Source organism: Lissotriton vulgaris, chromosome 5 (assembly GCF_964263255.1).
Source record: "Lissotriton vulgaris chromosome 5, aLisVul1.2, whole genome shotgun sequence".
In the NCBI taxonomy this organism is placed as follows: Eukaryota; Metazoa; Chordata; class Amphibia; order Caudata; family Salamandridae; genus Lissotriton; species Lissotriton vulgaris.
The window spans coordinates 71,837,851-71,852,992 of NC_141693.1; the positions used below are offsets into that span (position 1 = coordinate 71,837,851).

General features: G+C 48.7%; 1 protein-coding gene across 3 annotated transcripts in view; it reads right to left on the reverse strand.

Annotated features, from left to right (window-relative positions):
- The window catches only part of LOC147710215 (E3 ubiquitin-protein ligase TRIM39-like), a 229,427-nt gene that overhangs the window by 24,522 nt on the left and 189,763 nt on the right, over positions 1-15,142 (reverse strand). For all 3 annotated transcript variants that reach the window (XM_086920889.1, XM_086920892.1, XM_086920888.1), the window contains one exon: positions 10,724-10,773. In XM_086920889.1, coding sequence (XP_086777015.1) covers positions 10,724-10,773 — 50 coding nt within the window. The remainder of the gene's footprint in view (positions 1-10,723; positions 10,774-15,142) is intronic.

Here is a 15,142-nt window from a genome sequence, read left to right on the forward strand (position 1 = left end):
GGTCAGTGTAGGTGCATGAGCTAGGTCACTGTAGGTGCATGTGCTAGGTCAGTGTAGGTGCATGTGCTAGGTCAGTGTAGGTGCATGTGCTAGGTCAGTGTAGATGCAGACACTAGGTCAGTGTGGATGCAGACGCCAGGTCAGTGTAGGTGAATGTGCTAGGTCAGTGTAGGTGCATGAGCTAGGTCACTGTAGGTGCATGTGCTAGGTCAGTGTAGGTGCATGTGCTAGGTCAGTGTAGGTGCATGTGCTAGGTCAGTGTAAGATTATGTGCTAGGTCATTGTAGGTGCATGTGCTAGGTCCATGTAGGTGCATGTGCTAGGTCAGTGTAGGTGCATGTGCTAGGTAAGTGTAGGATTATGTCCTAGGTTATTGTAGGTGCATGTGCTAGGTCAGTGTAGATGTACACACTAGGTCAGAGTAGACACATGTGCTTGAAACAAACTAGTCCGCTTTCGTCCACTTTTGGCACTAGGAAGTAGTTTGAGTACACTCCCTTGTTCCGTTCTTTGAAAGGGACTCGTTCGATGGCCGCTTTGAGGAGGAGTTCTTTGGCTTCCTCTTGAAGTAGTTGCAGCTCTCTTCCCGAGTGCTGTCTTTTCTTTGGTTTTCTGTTTGGTGGCCTCTTTTCCAACTCTATGCAGTATCCGAACTGCATAATATTGAGTATCCACTTGTCTGTTGTTATTTTTCTCCACTCCTGGAGAAAAAATCTCAATCTTCCTCCTACCGGCGTTACATGTTCCTTTGTGTCTTGTCCGTGTAGCCCTCTCCTCTTTGTTTTTCCGTGCTCCTCCCCCGGAGGGTTTGGGTGATGGAGCACCTTCTCCCGTGTGAAGTCACTTAGAGGGTGGTTGTTCACCGCCTCTCCTTCTCTGGCCCCGTCCATTTCCTCTTGACCGAAAGGACTGGCCCCTGCTTTGGTAGTTCCAGCCTTGCCTCTGCTGGCCCTGGTGGCCTTGGTTGTCACTCTGTTGCCACTGGTGGAAACTCTGGTGAGAATCTCCTCGCTGACTTCCACCTCTGTCGTTCGGCCTCCGTGTAGAAGTGCCTCTTCTCATCCCCCTGAACTGCAGGGCCCCCATGGACCTTGCTGTCTCGTTGTCCTTCTTCAATTGTGTGAGCTTCTCATCAACTGGGGCTCCGAACAGTGATTCCCCTTGAAGGGTGTGTTCAGGATGTTGTTCTGGACCTCAGCCTTGAAGCCTGAGATCCTGAGCCAGGCTTGCCTTCTCTCAGTGATGCCTATAGCCATCAGTCTGCTGGATGTTTCTGCCCCATCCAAGGCTGTCTTCAGGCACGAATTGGTGATGCTCTTCCCCTCTTCCACAAGGTGTGATGCCCTCTCACGGTATTGTTCCGGGAGGTGCTTGAGCAACTGTCCCATCTCATCCCAGTGCTAGTATTGATGCCTATTCAGGAGGGCGTTGGAGTTCGCCATCTGCCAGTGTGCTGCGGCGTTCCTCTCAATTTTCCTGCCAGTTAGATCCATCCTCCTGCTTTCTTTGTCAGGTGGGGGTCCAGACGTTGTTGGGACGTTTCCCCTTTTCCTGGCCGTTGCAGCGATTATAGAATCTGCTGTAACGGATCCCTTGATGTAAGCCGGGTCTTGGGAGGAGAATTTGTATTTTTTCTCCGTCCTCGGCGTTACTGATCTGCACGTAGCCGGATCCATGAAGGCTTCCTTCCCCTGGTCTGTGATACTCTTGAGCATGGGCAGGAACTGACTTCTTGTCTGTATGGGGAGCAATGTCTCGAGCAAGAAGTCTGCTTCTGGCTTCTCCTCCTCCATCTTAACTCCATAAGCTGCTGCCGCCTTTCTGACCACCTCATTGTATGCCCCAATGTCATCGGTGGTGAAGGCCTCGAGGGGTATGTTTCTACCGCCTCCTCTGGGTTTTCGGCCTCGATGTCCTGCCATTCCTGTTCTTGGGCCGTCGAGGAACCTGAGCCGTAGCTTGACTGCTGCTCCCCGTAATCCCCTTCTGTGTAGTAGAGGTCTTCCTCCTCTTCGTGCTCCGAAGGCTCCGGAGTTTTCGGCGGCTCTTCGACGTCGAACTCCTCGAGCTCCTGTACCACAGCGACGCTCGATGTCGGCTTCGAGGGGATCTTGTAACTTCTCATTTTTTCATCGATATTCTTCCTTCTCTGAAGGATGTTCTCCATTTCGGCCTTGAGCCTCTTTCTTTCTCTGCATCTCTGCGGCCTGTTCGTCGTCGAGCGTTTCGGCCGCCCTTTTCGGCGGCGCCGTCGACGTCGAAGCTTTCTTCGGCTCCTTTTCTTTCGACGTCGAAGTCGAAGGCCCTTTTTCGGGGTTCTGCTTTGATGACCTTTGCTTTTCGCTGGTCTTCGGCCTCCGGGAGTCCTTCTCGGAGGATCCGCTGGGCTCTTTTTCGGAGGATGCAGCTTCGGTCGTCGATTTGTTCGGCGCCGGTGCTCCTTTCGAGGCTCTGGGCTCAGACTTTCGAGAGTCTGCCTCTGGTTTCCGAGGCCCTGTGGGAGTTTTCGGGGTCGTAGACTCTCCTACCTTATCAGGCGTTTTCTTATCGGTCTCAGCGACCATGAAGTCATCTGGGCCTTCGGCGATGTTGTCCTCGTCGTCTGTGGAGAGGCCAAGTTCGTAAAGCGTCGGGGCTTGGCCCTTGCCCTGCATTGTGTGGTGAGCCGTCCTCGGTCTTTCTCGAACTCGGAGTGTCTTCTGCTTGAAGACGGAGCAGGCGTTGCAGTCTCTGCTCTCGTGGTCGATAGGCAGGCACAGGTTGCAGACTGGGTGCTGGTCTTTCTGTGCGAACTTGTGGTGGCAGTTCTTGCAGAATTTAAAGGGCGTCTTGTACATCCCTGCGCTCAGGGGGCCCCCTGTGTGCGCATTCCTTTCAAGGACGTCGAAAATTTCGAAATTCTCTCCTTTCTTCGTCGTCTCTTCTCTAAAGGTCCTCTTCTCCCGATCTTCTCAGGTCTTCTCTGTTGAAGATTTGCTATATTTTCTCCTTTCCTCCTGCAAAACTCCTTGAGCTTCACGCGACGATCCAGACCCAACGGCGGAAAAAAGAATCTGAAGATGGCGCCCAAGGGTGGTAGCTTCCGCCGGAAGCACGCCGACGTCACCGAATGTACACCAAATGGTGGGACGTCGACGCCCACCTGGGCTACGACAAAAAAAAAAAAAAAAGGAGAAAAAAGACTACGAATCCGGACCCAACCACCAGATTGCGGAATATGCACAGCATAGTGAATCCAGAAAGATTCACGCTGCAAAACCACGTGTAGTATTACCACATGCAGTATAGCCACATGCAGTATAGCCACATGCAATAAAGCCATGTGCAGTATAGCAATGTGCAGTATAGCCACATACAACATAATTGTGTGCAGTATTATCACATGCAGTATAACCACATGCAGCATAACCATGTGAAGTATTACCACATGCAGTACTAGCACATGCAGTATTACCACATGCGGTACCACTGAACCAGATATTATCGGAGACACATTCCGCTTTGGTTGAATTGGCACAAATTATAGCAGGAAAATGACATGGAATTTGGGTATTATCTTCAGAAATCAGTGCAGCAGTACTCTACTGTCGTCTTTTATTGTGAGTGTGTGTGTGCCTGCATGAGCGCAGATGTGTGTGATGCTGCGGGCCTCGGTGTGGGTGCAAGGTGTGAGTGTAGACTGTTAGGGAATATCTTATAAACTATATGCGTGCACTAGGTCAGTGTAGATGCATTTGTTGGGTCATTGAAGATGCATGCACATGGTCATTGTACGTGCATGTGTTAGGTCAGTGTAGACGGATGTGTGTGTTAGGTCAGTGTAGGAGCATGCACTAGGTCAGTGTAGGTGCATGCGCTAGGTCAGTGTAGGTGCATGTGGTAGATCAGTGTAGGTGCATGCACTAGTTCAGTGTAGACGCATGCGCTAGGTCAGTGTAGGTGCATACGCTAAGTCAGTGTAGACGCATACGCTAGGTCAGTGTAGACGCATGTGCTAGGTCAGTGTAGATGCAGACACTAGGTCAGTGTGGATGTAGACACTAGGTCAGTGTAGGTGCATGTGCTAGGTCAGTGTAGGTGCATGAGCTAGGTCACTGTAGGTGCATGTGCTAGGTCAAGGTAGGTGCATGTGCTAGGTCAGTGTAGGTGCATGTGCTAGGTAAGTGCAGGATTATGTGCTAGGTCATTGTAGGTGCATGTGCTAGGTCAGTGTAGGTGCATGTGCTAGGTCAGTGTAGGTGCAGACACTAGGTCAGTGTGGATGCAGACGCCAGGTCAGTGTAGGTGAATGTGCTAGGTCAGTGTAGGTGCATGAGCTAGGTCACTGTAGGTGCATGTGCTAGGTCAGTGTAGGTGCATGAGCTAGGTCACTGTAGGTGCATGTGCTAGGTCAGTGTAGGTGCATGTGCTAGGTAAGTGCAGGATTATGTGCTAGGTCATTGTAGGTGCATGTGCTAGGTCAGTGTAGGTGTATGTGCTAGGTCAGTGTAGATGCAGACACTAGGTCAGTGTGGATGCAGACGCCAGGTCAGTGTAGGTGAATGTGCTAGGTCAGTGTAGGTGCATGAGCTAGGTCACTGTAGGTGCATGTGCTAGGTCAGTGTAGGTGCATGAGCTAGGTCACTGTAGGTGCATGTGCTAGGTCAGTGTAGGTGCATGTGCTAGGTCAGTGTAGGTGCATGTGCTAGGTAAGTGCAGGATTATGTGCTAGGTCATTGTAGGTGCATGTGCTAGGTCAGTGTAGGTGCATGTGCTAGGTCAGTGTAGATGCAGACACTAGGTCAGTGTGGATGCAGACGCCAGGTCAGTGTAGGTGAATGTGCTAGGTCAGTGTAGGTGCATGAGCTAGGTCACTGTAGGTGCATGTGCTAGGTCAGTGTAGGTGCATGTGCTAGGTCAGTGTAGGTGCATGTGCTAGGTCAGTGTAAGATTATGTGCTAGGTCATTGTAGGTGCATGTGCTAGGTCCATGTAGGTGCATGTGCTAGGTCAGTGTAGGTGCATGTGCTAGGTAAGTGTAGGATTATGTCCTAGGTTATTGTAGGTGCATGTGCTAGGTCAGTGTAGATGTACACACTAGGTCAGAGTAGACACATGTGCTTGAAACAAACTAGTCCGCTTTCGTCCACTTTTGGCACTAGGAAGTAGTTTGAGTACACTCCCTTGTTCCGTTCTTTGAAAGGGACTCGTTCGATGGCCGCTTTGAGGAGGAGTTCTTTGGCTTCCTCTTGAAGTAGTTGCAGCTCTCTTCCCGAGTGCTGTCTTTTCTTTGGTTTTCTGTTTGGTGGCCTCTTTTCCAACTCTATGCAGTATCCGAACTGCATAATATTGAGTATCCACTTGTCTGTTGTTATTTTTCTCCACTCCTGGAGAAAAAATCTCAATCTTCCTCCTACCGGCGTTACATGTTCCTTTGTGTCTTGTCCGTGTAGCCCTCTCCTCTTTGTTTTTCCGTGCTCCTCCCCCGGAGGGTTTGGGTGATGGAGCACCTTCTCCCGTGTGAAGTCACTTAGAGGGTGGTTGTTCACCGCCTCTCCTTCTCTGGCCCTGTCCATTTCCTCTTGACCGAAAGGACTGGCCCCTGCTTTGGTAGTTCCAGCCTTGCCTCTGCTGGCCCTGGTGGCCTTGGTTGTCACTCTGTTGCCACTGGTGGAAACTCTGGTGAGAATCTCCTCGCTGACTTCCACCTCTGCCCTTCGGCCTCCGTGTAGGAGTGCCTCTTCTCATCCCCCTGAACTGCAGGGCCCCCATGGACCTTGCTGTCTCGTTGTCCTTCTTCAATTGTGTGAGCTTCTCATCAACTGGGGGTGTGTTCAGGATGTTGTTCTGGACCTCAGCCTTGAAGCCTGAGATCCTGAGCCAGGCTTGCCTTCTCTCAGTGATGCCTATAGCCATCAGTCTGCTGGATGTTTCTGCCCCATCCAAGGCTGTCTTCAGGCACGAATTGGCGATGCTCTTCCCCTCTTCCACAAGGTGTGATGCCCTCTCACGGTATTGTTCCGGGAGGTGCTTGAGCAACTGTCCCATCTCATCCCAGTGCTGGTATTGATGCCTATTCAGGAGGGCGTTGGTGTTCGCCATCCGCCAGTGTGCTGCGGCGTTCCTCTCAATTTTCCTGCCAGTTAGATCCATCCTCCTGCTTTCTTTGTCAGGTGGGGGTCCAGACGTTGTTGGGACGTTTGCCCTTTTCCTGGCAGTTGCAGCGATTATAGAATCTGCTGTGACGGATCCCTTGATGTAAGCCGGGTCTTGGGAGGAGAATTTGTATTTTTTCTCCGTCCTCGGCGTTACTGATCTGCACGTAGCCGGATCCTTGAAGGCTTCCTTCCCCTGGTCTGTGATACTCTTGAGCATGGGCAGGAACTGACTTCTTGTCTGTATGGGGAGCAATGTCTCGAGCAGGAAGTCTGCTTCTGGCTTCTCCTCCTCCATCTTAACTCCATAAGCTGCTGCCGCCTTTCTGACCACCTCATTGTATGCCCCAATGTCATCCGGTGGTGAAGGCCTCGAGGGGTATGTTTCTACCACCTCCTCTGGGTTTTCGGCCTCGATGTCCTGCCATTCCTGGTCTTGGGCCGTCGAGGAACCTGAGCCGTAGCTTGACTGCTGCTCCCCGTAATCCCCTTCTGTGTAGTAGAGGTCTTCCTCCTCTTCGTGCTCCAAAGGCTCCGGAGTTTTCGGCGGCTCTTCGACGTCGAACTCCTCGAGCTCCTGTACCACAGCGACGCTCGATGTCGGCTTCGAGGGGATCTTGTAACTTCTCATTTTTTCATCGAAATCCTTCCTTCTCTGAAGGATGTTCTCCATTTCGGCCTTGAGCCTCTTTCTCTTTCTCTGCATCTCTGCAGCCTGTTCGTCGTCGAGCGTTTCAGCCGCCCTTTTCGGCGGCGCCGTCGACGTTGAAGCTTTCTTCGGCTCCTTTTCTTTCGACGTCGAAGTCGAAGGCCCTTTTTCGGGGTTCTGCTTCGATGACCTTTGCTTTTCGCTGGTCTTCGGCCTCCGGGAGTCCTTCTCGGAGGATCCGCTGAGCTCTTTTTCGGAGGATGCAGCTTCGGTCGTCGATTTGTTCGGCGCCGGTGCTCCTTTCGAGGCTCTGGGCTCAGACTTTCGAGAGTCTGCCTCTGGTTTCCGAGGCCCTGTGGGAGTTTTCGGGGTCGTAGACTCTCCTACCTTATCAGGCGTTTTCTTATCGGTCTCAGCGACCATGAAGTCATCTGGGCCTTCGGCGATGTTGTCCTCGTCGTCTGTGGAGAGGCCAAGTTCGTAAAGCGTCGGGGCTTGGCCCTTGCCCTGCATTGTGTGGTGAGCCGTCCTCTGTCTTTCTCGAACTCGGAGTGTCTTCGGCTTGAAGACGAAGCAGGCGTTGCAGTCTCTGCTCTCGTGGTCGATAGGCAGGCAGAGGTTGCAGACTGGGTGCTGGTCTTTCTGTGCGAATTGTGGTGGCAGTTCTTGCAGAATTTAAAGGGCGTCTTGTACATCCCTGCGCTCAGGGGGCCCCCTGTGTGCGCATTCCTCCAAGGACGTCGAAAATTTCGAAATTCTCTCCTTTCTTCGTCGTCTCTTCTCTAAAGGTCCTCTTCTCCCGATCTTCTCAGGTCTTCTCTGTTGAAGATTTGCTATATTTTCTCCTTTCCTCCTCCAAAACTCGTGGAGCTTCACGCGACGATCCAGACCCAACGGCGGAAAAAAGAATCTGAAGATGGCGACCAAGGGTGGTAGCTTCCGCCGGAAGCACGCCGACGTCACCGAAGGTACACCAAATGGTGGGACGTCGACGCCCACCTGGGCTACGACAAAAAAAAAAAAGAGAAAAAAGACTACGGATCCGGACCCAACCACCAGATTGCGGAATATGCACAGCATAGTGAATCCAGAAAGATTCACGCTGCAAAACCACGTGTAGTATTACCACATGCAGTATAGTCACATGCAGTATAGCCACATGCAATAAAGCCATGTGCAGTATAGCCATGTGCAGTATAGCCATGTGCAGTATAGCCACATACAACATAATTGTGTGCAGTATTATCACATGCAGTATAACCACATGCAGCATAACCATGTGAAGTATTACCACATGCAGTAGTAGCACATGCAGTATTACCACATGCGGTACCACTGAACCAGATATTATCGGAGACACATTCCGCTTTGGTTGAATTGGCACAAATTATAGCAGGAAAATGACATGGAATTTGGGTATTATCTGCAGAAATCAGTGCAGCAGTACTCTACTGTCGTCTTTTATTGTGAGTGTGTGTGTGTGCCTGCATGAGCGCAGATGTGTGTGTTGCTGCGGGCCTCGGTGTGGGTGCAAGGTGTGAGTGTAGACTGTTAGGGAATATCTTATAAACTATATGTGTGCACTAGATCAGTGTAGATGCATTTGTTGGGTCATTGAAGATGCATGCACATGGTCATTGTACGTGCATGTGTTAGGTCAGTGTAGACGGATGTGTGTGTTAGGTCAGTGTAGGAGCATGCACTAGGTCAGTGTAGGTGCATGCGCTAGGTCAGTGTAGGTGCATGTGGTAGATCAGTGTAGGTGCATGCGCTAGTTCAGTGTAGACGCATGCGCTAGGTCAGTGTAGACGCATACGCTAGGTCAGTGTAGGTGCATGCGCTAAGTCAGTGTAAACGCATACGCTAGGTCAGTGTAGGTGCATGTGCTAGGTCAGTGTAGATGCAGACACTAGGTCAGTGTGGATGTAGACACTAGGTCAGTGTAGGTGCATGTGCTAGGTCAGTGTAGGTGCATGAGCTAGGTCACTGTAGGTGCATGAGCTAGGTCACTGTAGGTGCATGTGCTAGGTCAGTGTAGGTGCATGTGCTAGGTCAGTGTAGGTGCATGTGCTAGGTAAGTGTAGGATTATGTGCTAGGCCATTGCAGGTGCATGTGCTAGGTCAGTGTAGGCGCATGTGCTAGGTCAGTGTAGATGCAGACACTAGGTCAGTGTGGATACAGACGCCAGGTCAGTGTAGGTGAATGTGCTAGGTCAGTGTAGGTCCACGAGCTAGGTCACTGTAGGTGCCTGTGCTAGGTCAGTGTAGGTGCATGTGCTAGGTCAGTGTAGGTGCATGTGCTATGTCAGTGTAGGTGCATGTGCTAGGTAAGTGTAAGATTATGTGCTAGGTCCATGTAGGTGCATGTGCTAGGTCAGTGTAGATGTACACACTAGGTCAGAGTAGACACATGTGCTTGAAACAAACTAGTCAATGTTCCTATAAGGAGGAAAAACATCCATAGAAAAGGAGAGATAACTTGAGTCGTTCTACTACTCAATGTGCAGATGTGAGTTCTGCAGTTGTAACGGCTCCTTTATTCTCGAGTTACAGTCTTGAGTGACCCACAGACCGATTTTCATGGGGCAATATCCCCGCTCTCAAGTGATTACTACTCCTTGATCTTTCTCGTGGCACTAGATTAATTCAGGACATTGGACTCTTTCTTTCCTAAATAACTTTATTGATTGGTCCTGAAGAAGCGCTTTGGATCTCCTCCAGAGACCGTGAGATAGCACAAAACATGTTGACCTAAAGCATCCAATTAGGGCTATACTACATAACTAGCTACAGAGGGACATAACACCCCTCACAGCAGCACTCATTTCTTTGCATCTTTTTAATAATGACAGTGGGATCACTTCTTTAATAAAATGTCCTATACTCCCTCCAGTCATTTTATAACCACACATTTAGGACTTCACTGCCACTTAACCCCATGCACCCAAACAGCTTTATCAAAAGATGTCCGAAAATTATGTTTGACAAAAAAAATTATGTTTGACAGAAGATGTCCGAAAAAGTGAACCTTCGGGGGACCCGTAGGGCTTTGCAGCGCCGGACCGACGAGGAGCACCAGCCCAATGATGAAGCATGATATTCTTCGGGGCATCATGATAAGGACACACTGTCCCCCACACACAGAGTAGTAGAACGACTCAAGTTATCTCTCTTTTTCTCTGGACGTTTGTCCTCCTTATAGGAACATTGACTCTAGTTTGTTTAAAGTATCTACTTGGGAGCACGTGTCACTGGACCTCCCAATCGCTCCCTGTGTCCCCCCTCTTTGTTTAAATAGTGATACATGTGCTTGGTCATTGTAGTCACTAGAACTCTGGAACACAGAATGTATTATGCGGTAAATACCGAATTCTGAGGTAATTTCCCATTCAATAGTGTAAACCTTAGAATACTTCAATAACTGTGTTGGCCGCAGTTTTCAGTCCTAGCAGTATCATTAATTTAAGGTGTAAAATTACTGCATCTTAAATTCCAATAAACTTAACATGAATGATTTAAACAAAGGAAATGCTGCAGCACATCTACAGAATGAAGAAGTAAAAATCTTGAAAAGTCTGGAAAAGACACAAATCAAGTACCTGTACCCTGACTTGAGTGCACATTACAATTAAATAACATACCATATCCTTATTTACGATACCATGATCCCACCCCATAGCACACCACACCATCCATCCCACATAACATTCCATTCCATACCATACATGCCATACCATTCCATAGCACACCACACCATCCATCCCATCATAATGTTCCATTCCATACCACCATAGCATTCCATAACATACCATACCACTATAACATTCCATACCATACCACACATGCCATAGAATTTCATAGCACACAACACCATACCATACTACCACATCCCATTTTCATGAACAGTAACACACAGAGCTAGTCATCACAATGACATTTACCTTTATAAGTCTTCACCACCTCTGGACACCGAATCTTCACATTATTACACCTGTAATACACACATCATCTTTGTATTAAAGAGCAATGACAGCCACAGGAACAAAGGATGAACATCACATAAGACTTGTATTTCAAATCAGATTCAGTATTAAGAGCAGTGGCTGAGGACTAGTGCTCAGTGTGTGTGACTATTTATACACAACCATTAAGATGAAAGGGGTCACCCTGTATCCCTCGGAACCTGGGTTAATAGTTATAAAGCTACAAGCGGTTCCGTTGGGTAAGTACCACGGGGTACTGGTTCAGAACCCGATTATTTCTTTCTCAATCAATTCTATAAATGTACCACACCTCAGTAAGTTTTAATCAAAAAAGATATTTATTAAATTATTTGTTCTGTTTTTCTAATTTTCTTGCCAATTGTGTAAACAATTCTATACAATAAGATGATACCAATGGGGGATGTCTGACAAATAAAACACAATAACAAATACACAGACAATTCAATGGGTGACTGTGGTGACATATAGTGCAAAGGGATGACCTTTCAAATTCAAACAATAAACAAGACAATAATATAAAATCTCCGTCTTTGTCATGTCTTTCACTTTAGCTAATCCTATTTCTTAAATTAATTGCTGTTGTGAGCCAGGACACGAGGTGGTTGTACGTCGAAGTTTCAACCCAGTATATATATATATATATATATATTACCTACTGGCGGTCGCCAGTAGGTAGTTATAGTTAGGATTGTTTTCCGTAGGAAATCCGCAACATTCTATTGGGAATAACTTTGGCGCCGGTGGACGAATCTTCTCAAAGAAGATGGCCCGCTCCGCTCTGCTCCTTCCCTGAAAGTTTGGGGGAGATTTGTCAAGCGGGGGCCGAGATAAAAGGGGGGTCCCAAAACGTGTTTTCCCCATGTTAATTTCCATAGGGCGGTTGGACTCACTTTTAGCCCGAACGGCTGAATGGATTTCCACCAAACTTGGCAGAATTGTAGGGACTGGTAGCCCGATGTGCTTTTGCTATGTCTCAAGATATGCGCTCCAGTGGATTTTAAGTATATTAGGTTAAAAAAAAAAAATATATCTATAAGCGCGCCCCGGTACGCGCACCGGGGCGCGTACCAGCGCGCGACCCGATTTCGCGAGCGGAAAGCTGATTGGCTCTCGGGTGTCTGTCAACATTCCAAACAGTCCGGAGCGGCCGCCATCTTGTGTCTCGGTAGGATCGAGACACAAGAGGTGGCAAAAACAAAGGGGGAAATGACCAAAAGGGGGCAGAGTAGACACCCCCTGACCCCCTAGGTTTTCTGAGGTGGGCCTAGAAGGATTCTTAAGGGCAAAAAAACGTTTTTTTTTAAAAAAAAAATTAGTGGGGTAAGCGCTGGGTGCACTCACAGGTGCGCGCTCCGGTACGCGTACCCTGAGCGCACCACGGGGAAAAACTGTAAAAAATTAGAGTGAAAATACAACTCTTTTTTGAGAATTGGAGGTAGTTCTGAAAATAACTTTTTTCTTCTTTTTTAAATATTTTTTTATACTTTTATATATTTTTGGGATTTTTTTCAGGGGAAAAACAAAAACAGGGATTCCAAAACTGCTCAACAGGAGCAAAAAATTTTGAAAAATTAGGGACGGGGAGGGCAGCGGTGTTCCTGTCTCTTCATAGCAATGAGTTCAACGCTCTGCTCCCCATAACAGAGCAGTTCATCACAGTCCACGCATAGAAATTTTATGCATGCAAATTAATTAATTAATTGTGGGTTTATATAGCGCTAGAATCGACTCCCGTAGGAGTATCTCCGCGCTTCGACCGCTGGGGAACCCGTCCTGGCTCACCCTGAGAGATGGTCCCTAATGGGTATCTCTAAGATGCAACCAAGCATCCCCGGCGGTCTGGGGGGGCCGTTGTGAATATGAGGCAAGCTAATGCCCAGAGTTGCCGAGTGTGGTCCCTGACTGGAGTAGGCACCGAGGCGAGAATTATCGAGCCCGCTGACCCTGGTCCACGACCCTGCTGCGTCGGGAATCGAACCCTGGTCCCGGGCCGTCCTCTGCTTACGGGTCTGCCGCCTCTAACCAGTGAGCCACACCACTCCACTGACCGGCTGCACGTTAGGGACCATTCTTCCACGTGGTGTTCCTGAAGGTGTTGCTCCACCAGTGGAGGTGCTGCCGCCATCTCTTGGTAAATTCCGTGCCAGGTCCCTGACACTCTCCCTGGCATAGTTATTTGGATGTATTCTCTGGACATGCATAATTAAAGTAGCATTTCCAAAGCTATATTTCCTATTAGGATTGCCTCTGGATAAAATAGAGCCACTTATCTTGCAGGTTACCTTAGCAGCATTAACCTTTTTTTTCCTTCAGGGATGTCAAAACATTTCAAAATGAAGTGGTCCTTTGTTTTGTGGTGAGGAGGGTCCTCAGGCAAAAAACCATCAAAATCATTGCTCGATGACTCCCTTTCAGTCATTGCTGTAGATCAGGAAACTTTGAGAAGCAGATAATGCACAGAACACCTCTTGCTCTCTCCAAGTACAAAGCAATAGTGAGAGAAATGGGTGGGTTTCTCAATATTTGGAAAGAAAAATGTTCTGAACCAATGAAAAGTTTTATTTTAAAGTCACATGGCTTGACGCGCTTACGCTACGCGCTCCGGAGCGCTTCCGGGGGCGCTTACGCGGCGCGAACGTAGGCGCTTCCGGGGGCGCTTACGTTGCGCGATCGTATGCGCTCGGGCGCATCGGTGATGTCATGAGTGATGTCACTGACCATGTCATGAGTGATGTAATATGTGACGTCATCAGCAGTGCATTGCACGCGCAAGTTATAGTGAGTCCAACTAACTATAACGTGGGAATTTCAATGGTTTTATGCAAGTAAAATTTCCAGCTAACTATAACTGGTGTGAAACCTATGGTTTTTTCAGTGAATATATATATATATATATATATATATCTATATATATATATATATATATATATATATATATATATATATATATTTGTAGATACATCATGTAGGGTCTTCTTCAGGACAAAAGAAGAAAGCACGAGTAGTAGTGACTGACCGTTAGATGGTGAGAGACATTCGAGAATACAGTATTTTACGGAGGTGTGGGAAGTAAGCACTCCTTGGCATCAATACATGACGATCTCCAAGGACTGAATACAGCGAATACCTTGACCCCACTAGCCCCTGAAGGCCGATTAGCACATCCAGAGGGGTACACAGCTAAAGTATGAACAGCTGGTTGATTGATGATCCTTGAATAAGAACTCCTTCCAGGCTCAGAGGAGTTAATAGATTGAATCTTGTGAATTCCCAACCACCAAGTCCTGAAGAAGACCCTACTTGATGTATCTACAAACACCCTCGATTGCAATTGGTTGTTATCTGTGGCATTCAGAAATGCTGGCATGGTATTAGTGCATTTTTGGCACTGTCCCTCCTTTGTGTTCTTAGCTCCCTCTCTAGCAATTTCACTCAGAGAACATTTTTGCTGGCCATCACACTGTACAGTATGTGATGGCCCCTTCCTCCTTGTAAGGAGGAGGAAAGCGGGGCAGACCGGAAGTGGACTATGACTGTGCCGCTTCAGTCCAACCGAGAAGCAGGCAGCAGTCTAGTTGTGGACCCTGCAAGAGGGGAGGAGTCGCGAACAGAAGCAGACGCGGGACGCATAAAGCATCCAGAGGAGACGTTGAGGGTCTGCGGTATCTGAGGACGGAGAACCCCGAAGAAGGCGAGAGCGGAGCAGGAGAAGGCGAGAACGGAGAGGAGGAGGACACGAACGGAACGGAGGAGGACAAGAGCGGAGCGGAAGACGGGGGTACCAAGGCGGAGCAAAGAAGACGGAGCCAGGAGAGCATTATCCTCAAGGGGACGAAGGGGAGAGAAGATGCCCCGGGTCCCAATGCCAAGGTCCGAGGCACGGGCCGTGGCTTAAAGCAAGTGCCTATCAGGGGACCATTTGGGTGGGGGGGTGGGGTGGGGACACAGGGAGGTATGGCACTTTAGTGGTGGCAATACGATGCAAAACTCCCCACAAACCCCTCCTGCACTTTATCTCCGGTGGTGGTAGCACAGACTGACCAAAACTAGTATCGGTACTGACCCCAACCGATTTTTGTTTGCTTTCCTCCCTTCCCTCATCTGACGAGCATACCTACTGAAGACCAAGATCCCTCAAATTCAAGAAAGACCCGAAAGAGGAAAAATCTGGCTCCTGACTGATTATTTTTGTTTTGTTATTTTGGCCTGAGCTACATTTGAGAACAATCTCGGAATACAACCCCTGCCCTACCTTTAAGAAGCACAATAAAGGTGGAGCCAATACATAGCCCCTCTCTTGGCCGGGGAGCTCCAAGCTTCCTACCAGGCCGTCAACCCCGCTGGAACAACCGCATA